The following is a 23,869-nucleotide window of genomic DNA, read 5'->3' on the forward strand; positions in this document are numbered from 1 at the left end:
GCTCCCTCCCGGCGACCGTGGGTGGGGGGCTTCCGCCTCGCACTCCTCCGACTGGCCCCCTGCGGGGTGGATGCGTTGCTATCCTGGGGGGTAGTGGCTGTGGGCCTCTCCTGCCCTGTATGGCTGGATCATCATCGGCCCGTCGCTGGGGACTGGCCGGGCATTGGCACGGTCTCCCACCCAGATTCCAATCACACCTAATGACAACCCCTGCACATATATACGGATATGCGCGATCACACACACACACACTAACACACTAAGATAAATTATACTTAACTGATATAGCTGTTGTAAGCTCGGACACACTCTCGTGATGTGGTTGTTAACAATTACTATAGAAACTGTACCTGAATATCAATCTAATGTTGTCTATGGTTTGTCTTACCAAGTATGTTCTGTCTATTTTATATAATTTCAATTCAATGTTACTAACCCATGCACTATACTGTTGTCCACCTTCCTCTCTCTCTCTTGCTCTCTCTCCCTCTTGCTCTCTTTTTTCTCTCTCTCTCTCGCTCTCTCTCTCTCCCCCCTCCCTCCCTCCCTCCTCCCCGCACTCCCCTTCCCCTTGTCTGCAGTCAACCATATTACATGTCCTGGGTACTGGACAGGACAGGTTAAAAAAAACAAAAACGTAATAACATGCAAATTATACAATTCTTTCTCTTGTGACGTACTGGCTCGTTGCAATAGGTGAGGCATAAAATAAATGTACAAACTCTGTAACATGAGTTTAAGACTTTACAATGTCCTCTAAGACTTTTTAAAACGCTCTGAAGGACCTGAGATTTGTTCTCCGCTCTGTCTCTCGTCCTCATTTCTCTGAGCACCACATTAAAGAGGCCGAGCCGTGAGAATCGCACACATGCAATTGAACACGACACGTTCACAGTTCTCAGAGTGAAGCTCTGTGGTTACCAAAGAGGATATGGATGAACAAAGTGCAGAAATTAAAGAAGTGTGACAGGAAGTTGTTTCATTCTGTGCAAAGTGGCTACGTTGCTCCACAGAAGTGTGACAGCCTAGTAGCACTTTAAATGAATAACACATTGTCATATCAGTTCATTTGTGTTTAAATGTATCTAACAGGGCCTCAGACCACATGACTGCAACATAATGCAGTATTATTATTAGATTGAGTACATTTAATAAAATGACTTACTTAAAGACAAATAGTTTGAACTAAACTGTATCAAATCATAAAACACATCTCAATGGAATCCAAACCAGTTCATGTTATTAATGATGTTTGCAAAATCGAGGAAAAAAGCAGTATGGAGTTTTCTCGTAAACGCCTCCACAGAAGAAAGTTATTAAATGGAAAACCTGATACACCCACATCTTCCATTCAGATGTTTGTTTGTTTTTTGCTTTCATGTTGTACACCTGCATGTGTAGGTCCACATATACTTTAGTGTCCTTTGTGTTATCATGTCATGTGTTTGTTTCCTGTGTCTTAAAGAACTTCTCTCTCGTAGACTTTCTGTCTCTCACTCAGACATTTTGGCATTTCCTCTTTTTCCTTTCTTATTTTTCTGTCTACAATACATTCAAAAAGTAAACTACACGCTGATAGTGTGATCTTTATTCTGCAGGTGATTCCTCAAATCTCCTCTCTGTCCTGGTTCACCACTGTTGTGCCTCTGGTCCTTGTGCTGACGGTGACGGCAGCCAAGGATGCGACTGATGACATTGTAAGTCGTCCGTGTGAGAATTGTACATTTTAAACACATTTACAGGTAGATTTTAGCACATTAAAGTATTGAGACAGCAATTGCAGAGGCAATAACGCTGTCCAGACCTATTTAGTATGTGTGTTTTAATATAAAATGGGTGTTGATAAAGTCATTTCCTAAGAGGGAAACACACAACTCTCGTTTATTTATTCACATAAGCCTCCATCGGTCTACTTAACATAACAACACGCAGCCAGTGTTTCATTTCAGTTATTTCAAGAAGTGTTTTTTAGGAATTGTGAAACTATTGCCCAGCAGTTTTCAGGTCTGGGAACGGGAATCAAGACTGATAAAGCAATAGCAAAAAAATCCCCCTTTCCTCACTCTTACTGTATGTCACATAGACTGACCTTTAGTGGGAGTTGACCATATACATATATATATATATATATGTATATACATATATACATATATGTATATATATATGGTTTTGCTAACAGACAAAGGGTTTTCTTTTATCGCTTTACGAGAATTGAGAGGGCGCAAAATGTAGCCTACCTGTAAAACAATGGAAGGAAAATCAGTTTTCACTTCTGCTGTTCACTGAGCAAATGCACCAGTGTGCTTGTGTGCGTGTGCTTGTGTGCGTGCACGTGACACTCAATAACCTAATACCAAACCACCGAGAGGAAATAACTGATGCAATGGGTTAAACATTTGCTCAAGAAGGAGAACAAGAGTGTTTTTGTTGTTGAGAAGCAGCATCTGTCCTGGACCACAGCCATTGCCGGGACACATATGTTACTTTAATGAGGTCACAGTAGTCAGGCTTCATTTGAGATGACCTTGCACAGGTAAAGCAGCCTATTGAGAAAGCCGCTTGAAAGACTGTTTAGAGAGCGTCTATTTTCAGGTGAATATCTGTCGTGTGTGGTTCTTCTTTGATCCAATTCCTCCCACACATATTTACACTTCAGTATCATTATGGGAAATGATAACACAATCTCTGAGGTTGTAAGTGATAATGTAATATAAAGATTAGATTAGAAATCTCTTTATAAGTATAGTATGTGCCTCAGAAAGCATAATCACGCAGCTAATTCTTGTTTTGTATGTTCTGTTATTCTCTCATATGAGACTGCGAAGATGTGCACTGCACTGAGATGTATACAGGAATTTATCCAAATTCGTCTGACAAGACGAGAGAGTTGATTCTGTGGTCACCACACACACACACACATAGTAGTTATGTAACATAATATATTGTAGGAGGTAAAATGTCAGCTGAACTTGTTTCTAATGACACAATGGAGACCTGGCCAAGGTAGCAGCCATACAAAAGCAAAATGATATAAAACACGTCCACGATATTTTGAATTCCATTCCATTTGAATCTGCTCTTAGACTGATGCTTTTGTAAAAGTTAGTGTATACATCTGATCTAATGATTGTCAAAAAAAAAAAAAGGTTTTTGGAAAAATCTTTTTTGGGTAAAAAGTGTTGTAAATTACAGCAAAGAAAAGAAGATGCAGCTACAGGGAAAGAACAGGGAACCAACTGGGTGAAGTAGCTAAATGATATTTTCAGAGGGTTTTTTTTGTTGGAGGAGAGTCTGACTATGGATCAAATTGCAAAAAAAAAAGCTGCAGCCATAGTTACAGATACTTAATTAGTTACACATGTTGTACTTGTAAACGATCAAAATATCCCTAGGCCAAAGCTTTTATTAAGCACCAGTCAATCCTGTGTTTATCTTTCAAGTTAATGAGACATTGTATCAGCACCAGCAGCGCTCTATGGATGACCATATACCAGTGTTGTTATGTACAATTGTTAATGATGTCCGGCCAACTAAATCATAGAGAATGCAGTGGTGAAGGAGAGATTTTGAAAAGGAAACGTAGAGAAGCATGACACACTGAACCGAGGCTCATCAGAGTGGAGGAGGCTGCATGCCTGTGCAGTATGTCACCATAATCAACCACAGATAGAAAGTTGGCTCACATAAGTTAAGTTTTCTTTGCAGAGAACGTGAAATTGATTTATTTCTATAATAAAAGCCAATCTCCATTGGGGGTTTCTTAACTACATTATAAATATGTACATTAATGTGCATTTGTGTGTGCGTGTGTGTGTGTGCTGTTTCCAGAATCGTCACCGGAGCGACAATCAAGTCAACAACCGAAAAGCTCAAGTCCTTATCGACAGAAAGTAAGTCTGTGTAGTACTGTTTGTACATGTACATTTAAAGTATACTTGTAAATGTTCAGTGAATCATGGGAAATTGATAGTCCCATTCTGTCCCTGGTAGAATGAGGTTTGTATGCTTCATCTGTCAGATGCTACGTATAAAGCTCACCTCTCATGTTTCAACTGGCAGACTTCAGGTCAACAGGATACAAAAACAAGCTCTGCCCACCACCCTGCAGCTGTTTCCTGTGCCTGTCCTGGACAGAGTTTAGGTTATTTAGCGCAGGAGGAATAAACAGATGAGTCCATATACAGGAAAGAAGAATAAAAATATACATCAGCAGGACCAAAATATCTAGCAGGCGGGTCTATAAACTGAAGAACTGGAGGTCATGCAAAGGTGAAAATGTGCTTGAAATCTCCATGTTTTCAGACACATTTTAACTATATATAAGGTATAAAATAAAATGTCTGAGGACCTCAATGTTGATCTATGCAGGTTGTAAGATTATTTTAATTTCTTTATGAATTAAATTGACTTAAAAATGCTTCATTTACCAACATGAATTGAAACAAAAAGGTCAAATCCTTAAAACAGAATGTCATTGTTGCTTAGCAATGTCTTGTTATCAATGACAGAGACAGATAATAAAAGAACCTGACAGGAACATGCAGTGCAGGGGAGGGACTCGCATTAGACTGACCCTCAGATGTGTTTTGTCCAAACGTGCCCTTACAATGTGTCTCCTGTTTTCAGACTACGCAGCGAGAAATGGATGAACGTCCAGGTTGGAGACATCATCAAGCTGGAAAACAACCAGTTTGTCACGGTGAGTAACGGGAAAATGAAACCATTCTCCAAAAAATGTCACCTACAGTAACTTTATTTCATTTGCAGTCTTCCTTTTATCTTTGAACGGCATGACACCTCACCTCAGTGTCGCCGTGTGCAAAGAATGTAATAAAGAAATGTTTTTTTAGAAATAAAACCCTCCAACTTGTGTACTGCTTCTATAAATGATTGCATGGATGAATTCATAGAAATGGCACTGCTCTCCCTTGACAGACCTTGTTTTTTTTTCTTTTTGTGAATAATTATCTGGTTGACAGTTTGATTGTGAAAAGCCATTACCTCTGACTTTAGCTCAGACATGCAGCTACACTCGAACCTTTGACAGTGTTTTCTCTGTGACCTCATCTGTCCCGCGTTGGCTCCCATCTACATTTACCATTCTCATGTTTATTTGCCGTGTAAATAGTTAAAAAGCTTGATGATTTTTTGGGGGTTTTGTCAAAGAAAGTGGGCAAAAAGCCTGGATCGACACTGTTTTTCAGATTTGCACCAAAATTTCAAAACACATGCGTCATCTCTCCACAAAATCAGTTTCCCTAGAAGTTGAGGAAATGACAATTTTCCTCTTCCTAAGAAATATTGTGTGATTACTCAAGTACAGGCCAGTTTGGTGTTTTCTTTCTCCATTTTTCAACAACAGTTCTAACTAACAACAGTTTTCAGTGATAAATCCCTGTGTACTTCCAGGCTGACCTCCTGCTGCTCTCCAGCAGTGAACCACTCAACCTGGTTTATATTGAGACAGCAGAGCTGGACGGGTGAGTCAGTGTATCTGTGCTTCTTCATAACTGAAATTCTTCTTAATACCGTGCTTACTTGCTTTTTTTCTGTGTATTTCTCTGTATTTTCCTCCTCTCTCTTCTTGTCGTCCATAGAGAGACTAACCTGAAGGTGAGGCAGGCCTTGACGGTGACAGGAGACCTTGGAGACGATGTCGAAAAACTTGCTGACTTCAATGGTACAAAAAAATGCAACGCTGCTTACATTATGGGCTTTAATATTATCCAGTGCCCTATCTCAAACCTGCTGTCACTTCTCGCTCCCTGAAGGCGAGGTATGCTGTGAGGCCCCCAACAACCGCCTCGATCAATTCACAGGAACACTAACATGTGCCGGTCAGAAATACCCACTAGATAACAAGAAGATCCTGCTGAGAGGCTGCACCCTGAGGAACACTGAGTGGTGCTTTGGACTGGTGCTGTTTGGAGGTGGGTGTGACGTTTAGTTTCAATGTTGCACAAAATCAGATGTAATTTTGAACGTCATCTCCTCGGTGTCATTCTCTTTAGACTTATGTGTTTCTGTTTTGTTTTGCAGGTCCAGAAACAAAGCTAATGCAGAACTGTGGGAAAAGCACATTCAAGAGGACGAGTATAGATCGTCTGATGAATGTCCTCGTCCTCTGTGTGAGCCCAACACAACATTTGACTCTGTTAGATGAACACGTTTGCTGTTTTTAATGAGTGTAATTTACAGGTCAGTTATTGATTGTGTAGCTACTTTGAAATAAGAGAACTAAACACTGCTGATGTGTGTTGGGGCGTGTAAGAGCAAAACGACACATGCAGAAACTATTACTTTGTCAACAGAATGTTAAAGGAGTACGGAAGCGTATTGTATTCACCTAAAATAAAACTTTAAAAAAAGTTATTTTAAGTGGATGCAACACGTTTCCGTAATGGAGAACACTTAAAAGTATTATTATTATTTTTTGTATTGTTATTCTATTAACTTTATTATTGTGAGAGTTGTGGTTAAAATGAAAATAGAATGCAAAATTGAAATATTAACAGAGTAAAACGTTGCTAGTGTTTTATTATAATTTTTATTTTTATTTTTATTTTTATTTTTATTTTTATTTTTATTTTTATTTTTTATTTTTTATTTTATTTTTTATTTTTTTATTATTATTATTATTATTACTATTATTATCATTATTATTATTATTATTATTATTATCATTGTTGTTATTATTATTATTATTACATTATTTATTGCACAGCTCGGTTGCAATAAATGATACAGTATATTCCCATACATTGTTGAAGTGATTCTCGTACTAACATACCTCACATACATACTGTTCTCTTTCAGGTGTTACTTTGACCTCTGAATTTGGCTCTTTGACCTCTTCCCCGCAGATCTTTGGTTTCCTGGCCTTCATGTGCACCATCCTGGCGATAGGAAACTGGTTCTGGGAGGTGAACGAAGGCTCACAGTTCACCGTTTTCCTGCCGAGGCAAGATGCCACTGATGCTGGGTTCTCGGCCTTCCTCACATTCTGGTCCTACGTCATTATCCTCAACACTGTGGTGCCCATCTCCCTCTATGTCAGGTAACGTGTGTAAATAATAAGACACAAAGCTTTTTTTAAGGGCTTTAAAGGAGTTGAAATTATATCAAACATCGACACCTTTTTTTGGCAGTGTGGAGATCATTCGACTAGGAAACAGCTTCTACATTGACTGGGACAGGAAGATGTACTACGCTCGCAATGACACCCCAGCCGAGGCTCGGACCACCACCCTGAATGAGGAGCTCGGCCAAATTAAATATGTCTTCAGTGACAAAACAGGGACACTCACTCAGAATATCATGATTTTCAACAAGTGCTCCATCAACGGCAAATCCTATGGTAAGAGTCGGTACCTGATTTTTAAACTGTCAGAAAGCAAGCAATTCATCAGTTGCCTATGGTCAAGATGATTCAATATACACATGCAATTTAAAGACAACGAAAGCAAAGCAATATACATTATATGCTTGGAATCTTTGTTCTTCTTTGCAGGAGATGTTTATGACTACACTGGTCAAAGACTAGAAATTACTGAGGTGAGTTACTGTGAACAATGTGTTAGTGTTGTTTTCCTCTTTGGTGAGAAAAGAAGTGAGTCATTCGCACAAGTCCATCGCAGATTTGATTACAGTGTGAACATCTTACCACTGTGTTTTGAGAAAACTTAGGAGCTTTCTGTTGTCTCTCCAGAGTACAGTGATAGTGGACTTCTCCTTCAACCCTCTTGCTGACCCACGCTTTGTGTTCCATGACCACGCCTTGGTGGAGGCAGTGAAGCTGGAGAACCCAGAGGTCCATGCTTTCTTCAGACTGCTGGCCCTCTGCCACACCGTCATGGCTGAGGAGAAGACAGAGGGTCAGTGTGTGTGTACGAGTGTCCAACTGCATGGTTTTAGTTGTTTGCATTATTAAACATGTAGATTGCATATTACAGCTGAACAAAGAATGACATTTTCTCTCCTCCAGGTGAGCTTCTCTACCTGGCCCAGTCCCCAGATGAGGGAGCCTTGGTGACAGCAGCCCGAAACTTTGGTTTTGTGTTTCGCTCACGTACACCAGACAGCATTTCCATCATGGAAATGGGACAGCAGCGCAGCTACGAACTTCTGGCCATCCTGGATTTCAACAACGTTCGCAAGAGGATGTCTGTCATAGGTATATTATGATGCACTGCCTGCAGTTTATAGTGTGGTTTTTCAGATAATCTTCTGTATCTGGAGAAGTTCTAGAGTTTTAGATGGATAAAAGATCATTCAAATTTGCAAAAGACAATTTGCAAAAGACAATTTGCAAAAGACATTTGTTCTTATGCATGTTTGTTTTCACAGTTCGGAGTCCAGAGGGGAAACTCTCTCTCTACTGTAAAGGTGCAGACACAATAATCTACGAGAGGCTGCATCAATCCTGCAGTAAACTGATGGACGTCACTACAGAGCACCTCAATGTGAGTAGTATTGTTAGATGTGCACCTTTTCATGAAGACAACGTGATTGTTCTGCCATCATGCATGAATTTAAGTGTGTGTAAGTCACCATGTGTATTTAACTTATCCAGCTAGAGAAATAAAGTTCACATGATAGAAATCTTAAATCTTAAAACAGAAGGTTTTTTTTTTTTTTTTGATGTGTTTACCTACACGTGAAGTTGAAATCCTTAATACTCTATGTGCATCTGTGATCTGCAGGAGTTTGCTGGGGAGGGCCTGCGTACTCTGGCACTGGCCTATAAGGATCTTGATGAGGACTACTTCAATGAATGGAGACAGCGCCACCATGAGGCCAGCACCACAATGAATGACCGGGAGACCAAACTGGACCAGTTGTACGAGGAGATAGAGAACGGCCTCCTGGTAAGTGGAAATAAAACAGGGGAAAAGGAGCAGAATTTCTCTTATTTGGAGCTGAAATACACACAGTATCATAATAATGATGACGACGTGTTTGATTGTGTTCAGCTGCTCGGAGCAACAGCCATAGAAGACAAGTTACAAGACGGAGTACCTCAGACTATTGAGCAGCTTTCCAAAGCTGACATCAAAGTCTGGGTTTTGACTGGTGACAAACAAGGTACTGAGAAGATTTAATTTTTTGTTTGTGTTTTTTTTTTTTTATCTTGTTTTATGTTAAAATGTATGATAGTAACTTGTTTTGTGTATTTTATGTCAAGGATATTTCAAATTTTTTCTCTTACAAATAAATGCAGCACAAATATATTTCAAACCCTGGATGACTGTCTCCCTCGAAATTGTTGAAACCCACATTTTGCCATTGACCATTTTTATTTCTGGTCTGTATATTAACTGTATAGTTATTGTCTGCTCACTGCTGCTAATTTGTGTCTGCCAGAAACGGCAGAAAACATTGGCTACTCATGCAACCTACTGCGAGAGGAGATGAATGAGATCTTTATCATCTCCAGCAACTCGCCGGAGGACGTCAGAGAGGAACTGAGGTCAGAGCAAAACAATAAAATAAAATCATGGATTATCAAATGACGTATTAATCTGTTTATTTTCTTGTGGAGCAGAAATGCCCGAACATCTATGAAACCAGATACACCGGAGTCAATGTTTCTGCCAGAAAGGACGGTGGTTAATGGTGTGAAATTGATGACGGATGAGGTGGTGAGCGGCGAGTACGGTCTGGTTATTAACGGCCACAGTCTGGTACGTCATGAGACGTTTGTATACATTCCTGTTCCATTCTACTCATTATTTCCATTAACTGTGAATTTTCAACATTCGTTCTATAGTTTTATAGTTAGTCATATATAGTCATATAGCTGATACATTTGTATATTATATATGATCTTCTACTACTTAAGCAGTTTCCATTTAAAATCCTGTAATGCTGGCAAAGATCATAACAAAGTAAGGGATCGACATAAATGTGGACTGTGTAATTTTTCTTTTGCCATTACACTGTGGAATCAGTTTAAACATCGTATTAACACGTTAAATACTAAAAGGAACCTATGAAGCTAAGCTTTAAATTATAATATTTTCAGCAGTTTTGTTATTCCTGACTCCTGCTGTGCACCCTTCAGGCGTACGCTCTGGAGCACAGCATGGAGCTGGAGTTCCTGAGGACCGCGTGTCTGTGTAAATCCGTGATTTGCTGCAGGGTCACTCCTCTGCAGAAAGCTCGGGTGGTCGAGCTGGTCAAAAAGTACAAACAAGTGGTCACACTGGCCATCGGGGACGGAGCCAACGATGTCAGCATGATCAAAGGTAAGGTAGAGCTTGATGTGACGTTCCTCTCTCAAAGGCATGTGCATGACACAGGGTGGAACACCTTGGACTCGGGTGAAACCAACAACCTGAAACTGGGTCAGAGGGTTGAAAGATCTGCATTGTTCAAATGAATGACTCTAGACAGGTTTCAGCCTCAGACGCGAAACACCCGGTTTTTCCATCAGTTAGTCAGAACTGAAAAAGCCCCTTAGATGAGAGGTGAACCAACCTCAGACTACTTTCTAACCACAAAAGATGACTATGACCTGGATGGCACTTACTGTAAATCAATGGAATAAATACATTGTACATTTAAAAGATTGCTACAGAGGTGACAACTATTGGTAAAATACATCTCTCACTGCTTCTGTGGAGAGTGCAGTTGAAATGGTCATTTGGCTAAACTAGACCGAAGCTGCTGTTTCACCACAGTGTCAATACACTCCTCTATCTCTCAAGGTAAATAATTGGTTAAAAAGAAATCCTGAATCCAGATCCATGTTGGGGTCACCACCAAAATGGAATCATTTATTAATTGCATAATTGCAGCATTCTTATATTTGAGAATGCCTCTATTAGAGGAATTTTCTTCCCTATTTCAATAATTAATCAATGTATCAAACAGATAATTTACAGATACATTAAAGGTAAACATCAGTAATCAGTTATGAATAAATATAGTGGATTTCTAGACATCTACAACTCTGAATGTGGTCTTCTCATCCCCCTGTGTGTCTGCACAGCGGCTCATATAGGTGTGGGCATCTCAGGTCAGGAGGGCATGCAGGCTGTTCTGTCCAGCGACTTCTCCTTCGCTCAGTTCCGCTTCCTGCAGCGCCTCCTGCTGGTGCACGGCCGCTGGTCCTACCTGCGCATGTGCAAGTTCCTGCGCTACTTCTTCTACAAGAACTTCACCTTCACCTTCGTCCATTTCTGGTACGCCTTCTTCTGCGGCTTCTCTGCACAGGTAAGTGGGGGGGGGGGGGGGTGTATCCTGCGTTTTGCCCATTGTCAGCTGGGATTGGCTCCACCAATGAATGAATAATAAAAATTTTATTGTCACATGTGTCAACTTGTTCTTCTTTATTTCTCATAGATGGATTTATTTTTAATACATTTTTTATTTTATTTTATTTTCAGACGGTGTATGATGAGTGGTTTATAACACTTTACAATCTGGTGTACACAGCACTACCTGTGCTGGGAATGAGTCTGTTTGATCAGGTAACTGTGATGTGTTTTTATAATATCACCTTTTCTACATACATGTAATGGATATATAATAAATAGAGTGTACAGAAGACTGTTTTGTGATACAAAAAGACAAATTCAAAAAACCTAAACTTGATGTCTTTGTCTTGGTCAGGATGTGAACGATGTGTGGAGTTTCCAGCATCCACAGCTCTACGTCCCCGGTCAACTTAACCTCTACTTCAGTAAGAGATCCTTCTTCAAGTGTGCCCTCCACAGCTGCTACAGCTCCCTCGTGCTCTTCTTCATCCCCTACGCGGCCATGCACAACACCGTGAGAGACGACGGGAAGGACGTCGCCAATTACCAGTCCTTTGCCCTCGTAACGCAGACATGCCTGCTGTTTGCCGTCACCATCCAGGTATGAGGAAACCTTTTGTCTTCTTGGCTAAACATGTCCTCCGCTGTCAGAATAAAAGTCATTGTTTTGTCTCTGTGTCTGCAGTTGGGCTTGGAAATGTCTTATTGGACTGCAGTCAACACTGTCTTTGTGCTGGGCAGCCTGGCCATGTATTTCCTGGTCACATTCACCATGTACAGTGACGGCCTGTTTCTCATGTTGCCGTCTGCCTTCTCTTTCATGGGTGAGTGTGCCGTAAACAGCGTTTACACAGGGAAATACCTGGTTCATCTAAAATTGTTCATGTGTTTTGATCAGGAACTGCCCGAAACACTCTCAACCAGCCCAATGTCTGGTTGACCATTTTCCTCACTTCCACTCTGTGCATTCTTCCTGTGGTTACCTACCGCTTCCTGTGGATTCAGCTCTACCCCACCATCAATGACAAGGTACCACTCCACACTTACACTGTCACTCTCATACACAGATTGCAGGATTGCAGGATTTGTTTTGTAAACCTTGCAAGACAGGAGAGTGTATTGCAATCATAACTTTTATCACCAGGAACTTTATCTGGGGAAAATAATTCCCATTAATCTGTGTGGTCTCTGTGTTTCTACCACACCTCAAAGTTCTGGAAAAGGTATTCAAATCAGACTGATGATGTACAGGAGAGCTTCTTTTAGTCCTTTTCCTGGACTTGTTTCGGCGTGTGCTGCACAAAATGCGTTCCACCAATCAGTGTTCTTCAGCACACAGCCCCGCCCCTCTAGAGTTCCTTGTAATCTGAAAAGTCCCTCGTCGCGAGTAGGTTCTTCTTCGGGTGAAAGTTTGGGGTTGATGGAAAGTTTTTCCCAAAATCCAGGGTAAATGAGAAAAGTTAGTGCCAATTGCCAATTTGCCAAAATATAAAGTGACGCAGTTCTTACAGCAGGGCTCACAGCCAGTTAATGAGTAGTTTTTCTCCAAATGATCTGGGATCTGTAGTTTAGTGATTATTGTCAATCCGTAAAAGTATAATCAAACAAGGTTTTATGTTCCTGTACACTTGTGGGCTTTTCCTATTCTCATAAACAAAATAAAATAAAGCAAAGGCAAGAACTCAGGATCTGCCTTAATCAGTATTTCCCTGTTTTTCCCAACCAGTAGTTACACAGTCCACAAATAGCACCATGCCATTTTTGTCCCCTTGGCTTTTCTGAAGCATTTGTGATGACTCTGTGTGTGATAAGATAAGATATCAGTGCAGTGGGGAAATGTACACTGTTACAGCAGCAAAGACAGTAAGAAAATGATAATAAATAATAAACATGCATTGCCAAAAAAATTTGCAATATATAAAGATATTAACACTAAGACTATAAAAAATGAGTTAAAATAGAATGTGGACACAGCTATTTAGACGACACGTTTCCTAAAACTGCGTGAAAACGTCGTCCTCCACTTGATGTCTTTTTTCACTTTTACTCCTCAAACTTTCAGGTGATGTTCAAGGTGAGACAGACCAAAGCGACACCACCCGCTCCTCCTCAACGTCACCGCATCCGCCGCACCAGCTCCCGCCGCTCCGGCTACGCTTTCTCACACGCACAGGGCTATGGGGACCTGGTGACGTCCGGCCGGTTCCTTCGTCGCCCCGCTGCGTCCCGATCATCGGGTTTTGCAAACATGGGTCGCGCCACCACGGGCTTCAGTCCCATGGGGCGATCGGCCGGATACAGCCCGACGGGACGTCCACAGAACTCTAAGGCCCCGGACGTGGAGGTGACGTCGCTGCAAATGTACAGGACGATCAGAGATCCCGCCCTCTGAGTTTAGGAGGGTGTTTGGAGAAGTCCTGGGAGCAGATGATAACTGCACATCTGAATGTCACTGGCAGTGTTTAATGCTCAGTTTTATACACAAGTTGTTACCATGAAGAACTCGCTCAGGATTTCCAGAGAAAAAAAAACATTTGCAAAACACAGCAGCGTTTTTGCTGCAAGCATTTCATTTTATTTTTAATCAAATCTTTATGCATTTAATTCAAGCATTTACATTTTTAAGATAAAATACTTGCTTTTGTTTTGTATTAGGGAACTGCAGCTAAATGTGTAGCCACTTCTTATCCTGTTAGGATATTTAGCTCCTTAAACAAATGAAATGTTTCTGACACTAGACACAGTTACAGGGGGATTTATTTTTTAATGAGAAGAAGAAAGTGTCATCATGTTTACAGACGTCCCAGACATTTTTTTTTTTTAATCATGGGAGTCCAGATGCACATTGGAGCTTTGTCGAGGAAATAACCAGCAACATGTTGCACTGGTTATTTAAATATATGTACCACAAGTGTCTTTTTAAAGCTTTTAAATGTTCCTATCTCGAAGGCTGTGTAAGCAGTTAGCACTTTAACAGCTTCACATGACAGTGGGAGGTGTTATAAATGTTCTTTTTCTCTGGCTCGATGGAGAAGATGGTAAAAGAAAATCAGCAGGATTCAGTATTGTGGGATCATCCACATTTTGAAGGGCATTGCAGACTCTTATTCTAACTGTTTGTTTTGTTTCACTGCGCTGGATGAATTTCAGGAAACATTTCAAACTCATTTGGGAAGATAAAACATATCTCCACAGTGGATGCCTAGGTTTGATTTACATAAAAAAGGAAAACAGGGATAATTAAGCTAAAATCATTAGTACCAGTTTTAAATCTTCAGTGTTAAAGGATCTTTAGTAGTGAATCATTTTATCCTCTGGCAGCTTCTAAATTTCAATCAAATATAATAATCTAGGAGCATCAAAAGAGGGGAATTACATCATGGGATATCACAGTTTAGTCTGGATCCAGTTTCAAAATCTACAGCCAAGTCCCTCCTGACTTAACTGGATGAATGTTGCATAATATGGCTGACATGAGACAAAATGTACTTTTGCAGCTGTGCATCAAAGAAAGTTGTTCAGTATATGTGTTTTAACACTATCCACAGCCCCACAGCCCACTGTCTCATTTCTGATCTGTGTATTAATTAACCACTTTTAACGCCATTAGTTAACTAATAGACTATTTTAAAAATAGTCCCTTAATACAAAGTGGTACAAATGTGTCTGCAGTCCAACATGACATTTCTAGAATGTACTTCAGTGTTAAAGAAGCTGTATGTAAGATGATTCATGTGTTGAATGAACAGTTTGGCACATTGTATGTGGTGAGGCTGTCATTGTAGTTCAATGATCAGAACAGAATGTGTGTATAATGAGTGTCTGCCTCAGCAGCTTTTTAACATCCCACCCATGTTCGATTTTGTCTGTGACAGCTGACAAACTAGAAGAAAAAAAAAGAAAGAACGCTCATGTTTAAGCGGCAGGGAAAAGACCCTGTGCTTTTTGTGTAGTCACAAATGTATAGTGCAGACATCGAAATGCTGAATGAACCACGTCTACCTGTGTTTGGCTGAATTTATCATCATAATCTGCGCACACTACTAACTGGACAGAGTTCTACAGACACATTTGGGTTCATATTTGTCCTGCGGTGAGTGCAGAACAGGGCCTGGAAAACCCGGCCCAGATGTTTTAGAATCATTTTTTTTTATTATTGAAAACTGTATCAGTGCTCAGTAAATGCTCAGTAAAGTACTGTATTTGAAAATCAGGACGTGAGATATGATGCAAGAGAAAACAAAGAAACTGCCTTAATATTAAAAGAAAAGGGAAACTCCGCCTTAGGCAACACAGAAACAAAAATGAACAGAATGTATGATCCATGAATGTTATTCTACTAGCAACGAGGACGAGCAGTGCTTTTAGTGTGTGATTGTTTTCAAATGGTCCAAATGGAATAGTTCCATAAATGTGCAATAATGTTTATATATGCACAATTTTGTTCTTCACACTTCATGGTATCCATGTATATGCAACAGTTCAGTTACAGCTGATGGATGTCCTGATGTCATAAACCTGTTGGAGGTTTCTCAGTCAGAGCATAATTGTACTAGCCCTGTATTAGTGTGAACCAAAGATTTTTGTAAGAGTTGTGTGTCACAGTTTACTGTCGGTAAAACTGTTTCTCATTCATGTCTGACTTTTATACAAAGCTAAAGCTGATTTATTCCATCAGCAGTTTAATTGACATTTTTGATTGTGAAGTACTCCTCAAGGAAAGATTTCAAAGTTTGAAAATGCAGTGCAAATATTTCCAGGTTGTTTGCAAAAGTAAAGTCCAGTTGTTTTGAATTTGCTAAAAAAAAAAGAAAGAAAAGAAAATGCCCCCTAATCATATGTTTGTTCACATACATCGTGTGTAAGTATTTCCAGTAATACTGTGGTATACTTTCCAAAAGAAATTGCACCCATATAAATTATTTTATGGTTAATGTAAATATCAGTGGTATTTATCAATATGTTATACTATCATTATTTCCCTTTGACCTGAAGACCAAAACCATAACATGAAAGGATTTTTTTTTATTTTCGCGTGAAACATGACAAAAAAACATCTATTGATTTTTGAACAACTCTTCCTAATAATCATTTTGTATCATTTTATATGTTTTACTGCAATAAAAACATCAATATACATTGTGTTTATTGCCCCTAATATGTAGGTACTATTTTGATAATACATTAACTCAATGTGATCATCTCTACAGATTTCCTGTCATTACACTTAAAGCAGATATCGCATGTAAACTCTCCACTATATAAACATTAGTGATTCCATTTTGATTGTGTTCATTTATAAAACAGAATTTCACAATAGCTTTTTTTCCACAATTGTCTTTTTCAATGTTTTTACATGCATTGTGTCACCAGTAGATGGTGTAATATCTCTGCTGCACAACAGCACCATCCTGGTGTTTCCAGTTGTTCTAGACCAAGTCTTACTGCATATTTTGGCGACATGTTGCAGTTTCAAAAACTTTCAAAAACAAGTAGTAATGGGCCAGCCATATACTAGTGATTATTTAAATAGCACTGCACTAATTGTTTTTAATCACCTATACACTATTGCTGAAACACTCACTAATCAAACTCACATTAAGTGCCAAAGAAAAGCTTGTTAAAAAAAGATTTGGCACAAAGGTGTATTTATGTATAAGTAAACAAACATGCCTTGTGTTATTGTGTGAAGCTCCAGCATTACATCACAATTGTTTAAGTTCAATTATATATCCAGCAACCAAGCCAGAATTTAGTCTAAGTGTAGCTACTGTAATTCATTTGTGCATGATATTTAGGCCAAATGTGTGATTTATGTAACTCCTCTAGCACTCTAAATCAGCGGAAATGGGAAAAAAAAGGTGGCAGTTAAAATATGTCAAATATTCTATAGTCCAGTATTAACTCACACTCACAGGTGATATTAAAGTAGTAAATAAAAACTCCTTCTGTGCATGTAAACTTCCCTCTGTCACTGCTACCACCAGGATGTGCTATTGGACCATTGTAGTGACTGCTGGGCAGTCACTAAAAGGAAGTGTAGTCAATACTATCAAGGTAAACAAACTTACTCTAGCCAAGAAAAGAATGTAGTCAGAGTATACTTTTGTGAACTGCAATGAACCTTTTTGAACACATTCTTTTATGTTTAGGTTAAAGATTCCTGTATCCACCCCTTTATTGATCTGCTACAAATTTAATGGATTCTACCAGTGGCCCACACCCGACCCTTGCAAATGAAATTGAATCATTCTGCAGTTTTACCTCTGCATTCCAGCTGATAGTTGTCACTATCAAACATGTTCAAGGCCTGTGTTTTTTAAAACCTTTTATCACAACACAAAAACCTGCATTAAGTGGGGACGAGTTCAAAGCAGAGCATTTCTCATAACCGATTACCTGTGCAGCACTAATTACCAGATGAATGTAATGTGGCATTTAAGAGCCTTAAAAATAGAAAGCTATTCATGTAACAAACGCCAGTATTGGTTTGGATATGCTGGATTTTTTTTTAAGTAATCAGTGCACAGTTACAATACCTCCACATTAATGTTTGGACCTGTTTGACTACTTGGCATCATCCTCGTGGAAAAGACATTAACAAGTCAGTTCTAGTCAGTGTTGGCGTAATGCATTACAGTAATCTATTACTTTTTCGCGATTATTTCATTTTACAAATGTATTTTTTTGTAATGCGTAACTTTTATGACGACATGTATACATTTGTGTCACCTCACATTCTCCCGGTCCAGCTTAAATTTTCGAGGAAATAAAGTAGTGAAGGCACACAAGACAGTGACGGTCCCTGTCTTGTGTGCCGCTGCAGATATGAAGCACTGGGTTAGGGTTAGGGTTTGTTTGTATTTTTATGAATCCCCTTATAGAAATTCCAGAAAATCGTTTCAACAGGGGGCACCAGAGGCTTGTTGCGTGAATGGGGTGAAGTCTGCCGTCTCTGATTGCTTTATTGTTGTTTCTGCCTTAACTCAGGGGTGGTAAACTGGCCCACTCTTAACCAGACTAGACCCCAGGTCATTTGAGATTGACACCCCTGCCTTAGGCCACACGGTGGTGTAGTGGTTAGCACTCTCGCCTTGCAGCGAGAAGACCCGGGTTCGAGCCCCGGTTTGAACAAGGGCCTTTCTGCATGGAGTTTGCATGTTCTCCCCGTGTGTGCGTGGGTTCTCTCCAGGTTCTCCGGCTTCCTCCCACAGTCGAAAAACATGCGATGTGGGGATTAGGTACATTGAACACTCTAAATTGACCATAGGAGTGAGTGTGAGAGTGAATGGTTGTTTGTCTCTATCTGTGTGTGGCCCTGCGATGGACTGGCGAACTGTCCAGGGTGTACCCCGCCTATCGCCCGATGTAGCTGAGATTGGCACAGCGACCCTCTGGTTGAGGATAAAGCGGTAGATGATGACTGACTGACTGACCCCTGCCTTAACTCAAGCAAAGAATCACTTATGGACTCTAATAATATGATTATTAGAGTCTTTGAACCCACATCACCATGGTAACTTAGAACATAACCTTGTACCGTAATTTACCCAATACTGATTATAGCTGACTATATTTTTGGATGGGTCGTGCTCATTCCAAGAGGGAAAAATCAGAACTATGTGAATCAAATACAGACTTTGAAGTGGCCAGGACAGTTATCACAGCAATATAAACCCAGCCTGTTAAATCTCCTGAAGTTGTAACTTCATTCTGGCTAACAGGAGCAAAATGGTCGCTGGGCTGGTAACTTAGCCATAAACATGGGGCTGAGGCCAGAGCTGGTATTTTGTGTCCTAAGTCCTAGACTCTGTCATTTCTTCTTTCAAGTTGTTAATACAAGTTGTATTAATCTGCAGTCCTACACTCATATGTTAAATTAAAATCAGAGGAATCAATCAAGGAATTGTTTAAAAGTTACTGTGGAACAACCAAAATAATAATAATAATAAAAAGTGTTTCCACAACTGTATTAAAGTGACGTCACAGCCAGCCACAGGTCACTGTTGGTAAAAGTTAAATTGAAAACAGGTGGTCTTAATGAGGCAGGGCTCAGTGAGAGGTTAAAACCCCCGTATTTTTTTAATTTAGCTTGCATGTCTTTGAAAACACAAAACTAAGTGGAAATATGTACGGTTTTTTTTAAAGGAAAGAACTTACTCTAACTCTGTTCTTATATTTATAAACCACAAAAGAATCCTCATTCCTGCATATGAAACATGTATTTATTGTCTGGACGTTCTGCTCACAGTCTATGATTCGCTTGGCTAAACTAAATCCCCACCTTTATCTCCGTCCCTGAACGCAGCACAAGAGCCGCCCCAGCTTTAACGCGTTTCAGCCGGTACTTATTCTCTCAGTCGTCGTTCTAACCCTCAGGAACCTCTGAACTCGTCACATGGAAAACATCTGCACGTTGTTGTTTTTTTATCACACAGCGCGATGAGACGGAAGGTGTTCGACATGTAGGAGCAGGTTTTCAAAGACTGTTGTCTGTGCAACAGGCGAATCACCGGGATTCTAACTCACTGAAGGCTCGCCTGCTTTTGAAACTGTTGCGCACACTCCCGCTGTGATGTCCCTGCTGTGTGTCAGAGGTAAGGTCTCACTTCATACCTGCAGGTTATTCTTCTTTTAAAAACACAAACGGTTTTATATCCAAATGGAATAATGGAAACAGGTATACTGGAAATGGTGTACAGTAAATCATTAGGAATATAAAACTTCACATGAAACCCAAAGAGTAAACAAAGAATTGTATAGCCCATAAATAACAGTCCCATATAAGTGTGAAACCAATGGAGAATTGGTAATTGAAGCAAAGTAAATACTTTAATTACCAAAGCTATTGACCAAGTTTATGACTCATTTTTAAATGCATTCTCAAACAAGTGTTTCACAAACTTTTATATACTGGTGCTTAATCACAAAATGTAAATAAATGCACCTGCCATTCATACTCGTATCAACAGCACTAGACTTGGAAAATATGTAAATACATAATTATATTCTTAGATTTTAATTGTTTTCTTTTTTGCATGAACAATTCCACAAGGAATACATTTTAAAACTTTTTTTTATTTGAAGCAACAGACTCATTTTTACATGGTTTCTTGATTGATATAGGCCTGTATATTTGAAAGGCTCCACAGTACATTGGATACATTAATCATATATACATTGTCATCTAAAATAGTATATTCATTTTACAAGGGAAATGCATGAGGGGGTCCCTGGGATATATATATATATATATATAGTTCTTACTAAGGGGTCCTTGGCTGAGGAACAATTGAACCAAAACAACCTCCATCGGTCCAATAGATGCCGCTAATCTTTCATATTTCCTTTTGGAGTCTTATGACTATCTTCCGTATCCTTTCTTTTCACCCAGACGACCCAGAGTTTCTAAAGCAAACAGTGAGGGTTATCTTTGTATAAAAGTCTTCTCTCTCTTTATCTGTGGTTTTCATGGTGGCTCAACCTGTGTAACTGACCTACATAATTTGCCCTCTTCACTCACTCAGTACCCTTTCCAAGCTACCTGGGTGCTAAATGGGCAAATTATGTACTGTAGGTCCCATATGGTTTCAGTTACACGACTGAAAACCTTGTGGTCCGCAGTGTCAGTCTGACTATATGTGGCACACATGGACATGTTGGCTGGGATAGAGTTGTTGTTGGATTGTCAATAGAAGAGAAATGGAACTAGATGAGATACTTCATACTGCCAACGTGCCCTCACTCGATCCGCAGCTGTTCAAGTGAAGCAGGTCAGTGGGTAACGGCAGCAAACTATAGCTGTGGTCATACCTTTCAGGTGTTGCTCACACAATAGGAAACACGTTTTTCTAGAGAAAAACTGAAAATGTATTCACGCAGACAAAGTGTAGTAAAAGAAACAATTCCCCACTCTTTCACCAGTTTGTTCAATATTTTGGCTCCTCTCCAGATGACAAATTGTTCTTCTTTGACAGACATGCTGATTGATTTTCACGCCATCAAACTATTGTCTGCCTATCTTACGCTCTCAGCCCCTGGTGTATTGTTTCTCACTGATCGTTTCTGACCATTTCTCATCATGGGTGTGAGTGCTGCCTGAGGCTGGAAGGCTGCCACTGCCAAACTCCTCCATTACAGGATGATGAGATGGGGGGGACGAAGCTGCAGGGATGGAGGGACGTGGTGGGTGACGTGCAGCTGGGTCGCAGTGGGTTTGGGCCAAGTGTAATTATAAAATAGACCATCATTTAATTTCATAGTTTACGGTGAGATTGTTGGAGAATGTGGCTCACGTTCACCTGAGACAAGTGCACACAGAGGATTCACACAAGCTTTTGCTGGCAAACACGCCGTGATAAAAGCAGATGTTTGATGACTTCTTCTGAACTGACCTCACTTCAGCCTCACTCTCAATCTTCTGTCACACTTTGGTTCCTACTCACTCACCAACCTTACATAGTGCAAGGATCAGATAAGAATCTGAACTCCCGTTGTGAATCCCTGAGGTCTGTGATTTGAAGTCCGTGACAAAGTTTTCTTTGAATGTTTTTCACATCTATAATTATGTGTATAAGAAGGTCATAAAACATTGCGAGAGATAATTCTATATTACCTCTTCCGCCTCCCTCAAGACCAGTGGCAAACATGTTTGACCCTCAGCCAAAGTTGAAGTCTCTTTCCCAGACAGGGCAGACGCCCTCTCCTTACGATTAAAAGTACTTTCTCTGCCACTGAGGGAAATGCAGACAGTCACAGAGAGTGGCATCGTTGTTGTTGTTGAAAGCCATGAAGATTTTTAAAGGCATTTTCCTTGTTCCTTGTTGTGTCGATGGCACTTAAAGGCTGAATGGCGGCTGGCAGTCTTCAGAGAGTGGCTGTGGATGTAAAAAAAGATGGGAGGACACGTTCTCTGACAGCTCCATCGGCACCCGCACTCTGCTATTTCTGGATGGAAGTTAGCAGTGGAATAAATGCCTACACTAATGGAATTGCATCATTATCCGAGTGTTGAATCAGACTACTTTTGAAAGTGCATTAGAGGAAATTATACAACATTAACTAGAGTTAAAGACGTGCAGGTGAACTTCTCGGTCTCTTTGACATTTGTGCAGATCGTGATAAAACCTAAAGGGAAAAAATTGTAATGCAAGAGAAAAGTGTGGTGGGGATTCACGAGTGTTTTGTTTGGTCAGGTAAGGACAGTAGGTGAGGATAGCAGGTCAGCCTGTACAGTGGCACACTGTGCTGGAATGACAGAGACACAAGCAAAGCTTCAGCAGCCCTTCTGGGAAGGGGGGGTGGGGATAGAGGGAGTAATCCCCGAGCCATCTGCTGCTGCCCTGTGTATGTGTGCTTGTGTGTGTTGCACGGTGACTCACGTGGCACAGAGACTTCACCTCCTTTCATGAAGATGCTCACTGGTAACAGCCTTGTCTGCCTCTGGCGACCTCTTCTCACTTTACGATCTTTGCTCCTGACCACTTGTCTAAACTCAATTTTTCTTTAGTGGGGCCCTGAGAGATTCATTCTGGATTGCTGAAGACAAATAAGTGAAGCACAACGGTGACATTTATGTTGGTTGAACAATTATTGTACAGCTGAATTGTCAGGGTGATTTATTATAATAATAATAATAATAATAATAATAATTATTCTTATTATTATTGCATTGGATAATCACTGAATCTTTATTTTTCCAATTAAAATTTGACAAAGTAAATTTTTTTAAATTTGTTTCATGTCATTAATATTTAGTTTACACATTATTTGTATATAAAGTATACAGTATGATGGCAACACAGTGCAGATTGGAGAAACCTTTTATTTTATCAGATGGGTGGGGCTGAAACAAATACTCGATTAATCAATTTACTAAATTAATTGACAATTATTTTGAGAATTGATTAATCAGTCTGAGTGTTAAGAAATTCAAGTTTTCTGATTTTTTTTTTTCAGCTTCTTAAATGTGAATATTTTCAGTTTTTTTCTGAAATTATGAGATAATTTCGACAAAATAAAATGATAATTATGATTTAGGTATCTCATAACTTCGACTTTTTATCTCATAATTTTGACTTTTTATCTCATAATTTTTTTTCATCAAGTGGTGGAAATGGGCTCCCATAATTGTAGTGACCCTTGTTAATGACGTAATGGGACATGAACTTGTTCTGTTGAGACTTTATTTGCACTCTTTAGACAGGCCGCAGAGGGCCATACTGTAGCCATCGCTAAAACAACATCTTGGGCAGTAAAGCAGTCACTTTCACACGCTCCTTCCGCACACCCACTTCTTTATTCTCTGCCAATTACAGTAACACTACCAGGCACTGTCACATGTCGCTGAACTGACTGACAGAACTGACTTACACATGGTTTCCTGGAAAACTCATTACTCCGTGTTGTGGGGGATCTAAAAAGTTGCTAAATATCTCATTATCTTTTGTGTAGAAGAGCCACATCAGTGAGGGAAATCTCATATACTTGCTATATCATAAACCCAGGGACACTGAGAGGCAGCTGTAATGGTAAATGAATAAAGGCAGGGATTATAATAATGTAATGACCATGCATTTTATGGTCACATCAAAATGCAAAGCTGTGAT

At 39.8% G+C, this 23,869-nt stretch overlaps 2 protein-coding genes across 2 annotated transcripts in view; both read left to right on the forward strand.

Moving 5' to 3' along the window:
- Window positions 1-15,004, forward strand: part of atp8b5a (ATPase phospholipid transporting 8B5a) — a 29,096-nt gene extending 14,092 nt beyond the window's left edge. Inside the window, exons 5-28 of the mRNA XM_058636397.1 lie at window positions 1,599-1,697; window positions 3,829-3,890; window positions 4,627-4,699; window positions 5,410-5,480; window positions 5,598-5,680; window positions 5,772-5,930; window positions 6,040-6,128; window positions 6,864-7,057; window positions 7,149-7,357; window positions 7,511-7,554; window positions 7,709-7,874; window positions 7,985-8,173; window positions 8,347-8,462; window positions 8,703-8,867; window positions 8,973-9,084; window positions 9,364-9,469; window positions 9,545-9,683; window positions 10,064-10,247; window positions 10,994-11,217; window positions 11,391-11,474; window positions 11,617-11,862; window positions 11,947-12,085; window positions 12,160-12,290; window positions 13,324-15,004. Of these exons, the coding sequence (XP_058492380.1) occupies window positions 1,599-1,697; window positions 3,829-3,890; window positions 4,627-4,699; window positions 5,410-5,480; window positions 5,598-5,680; window positions 5,772-5,930; window positions 6,040-6,128; window positions 6,864-7,057; window positions 7,149-7,357; window positions 7,511-7,554; window positions 7,709-7,874; window positions 7,985-8,173; window positions 8,347-8,462; window positions 8,703-8,867; window positions 8,973-9,084; window positions 9,364-9,469; window positions 9,545-9,683; window positions 10,064-10,247; window positions 10,994-11,217; window positions 11,391-11,474; window positions 11,617-11,862; window positions 11,947-12,085; window positions 12,160-12,290; window positions 13,324-13,653 (3,414 nt within the window). The 3' untranslated portion in view covers window positions 13,654-15,004. The remainder of the gene's footprint in view (window positions 1-1,598; window positions 1,698-3,828; window positions 3,891-4,626; window positions 4,700-5,409; window positions 5,481-5,597; window positions 5,681-5,771; window positions 5,931-6,039; window positions 6,129-6,863; window positions 7,058-7,148; window positions 7,358-7,510; window positions 7,555-7,708; window positions 7,875-7,984; window positions 8,174-8,346; window positions 8,463-8,702; window positions 8,868-8,972; window positions 9,085-9,363; window positions 9,470-9,544; window positions 9,684-10,063; window positions 10,248-10,993; window positions 11,218-11,390; window positions 11,475-11,616; window positions 11,863-11,946; window positions 12,086-12,159; window positions 12,291-13,323) is intronic.
- Window positions 15,005-19,632: 4,628 nt separating this feature from the next.
- The window catches only part of LOC131463829 (uncharacterized), a 136,821-nt gene continuing 132,584 nt past the window's right edge, over window positions 19,633-23,869 (forward strand). The window contains exon 1 of the mRNA XM_058635881.1: window positions 19,633-19,858. Coding sequence (XP_058491864.1) covers window positions 19,837-19,858 — 22 coding nt within the window. The 5' untranslated portion in view covers window positions 19,633-19,836. The remainder of the gene's footprint in view (window positions 19,859-23,869) is intronic.

The sequence above is a fragment of the Solea solea genome, chromosome 8 (genome assembly GCF_958295425.1).
Source record: "Solea solea chromosome 8, fSolSol10.1, whole genome shotgun sequence".
NCBI classification, from domain to species: Eukaryota; Metazoa; Chordata; class Actinopteri; order Pleuronectiformes; family Soleidae; genus Solea; species Solea solea.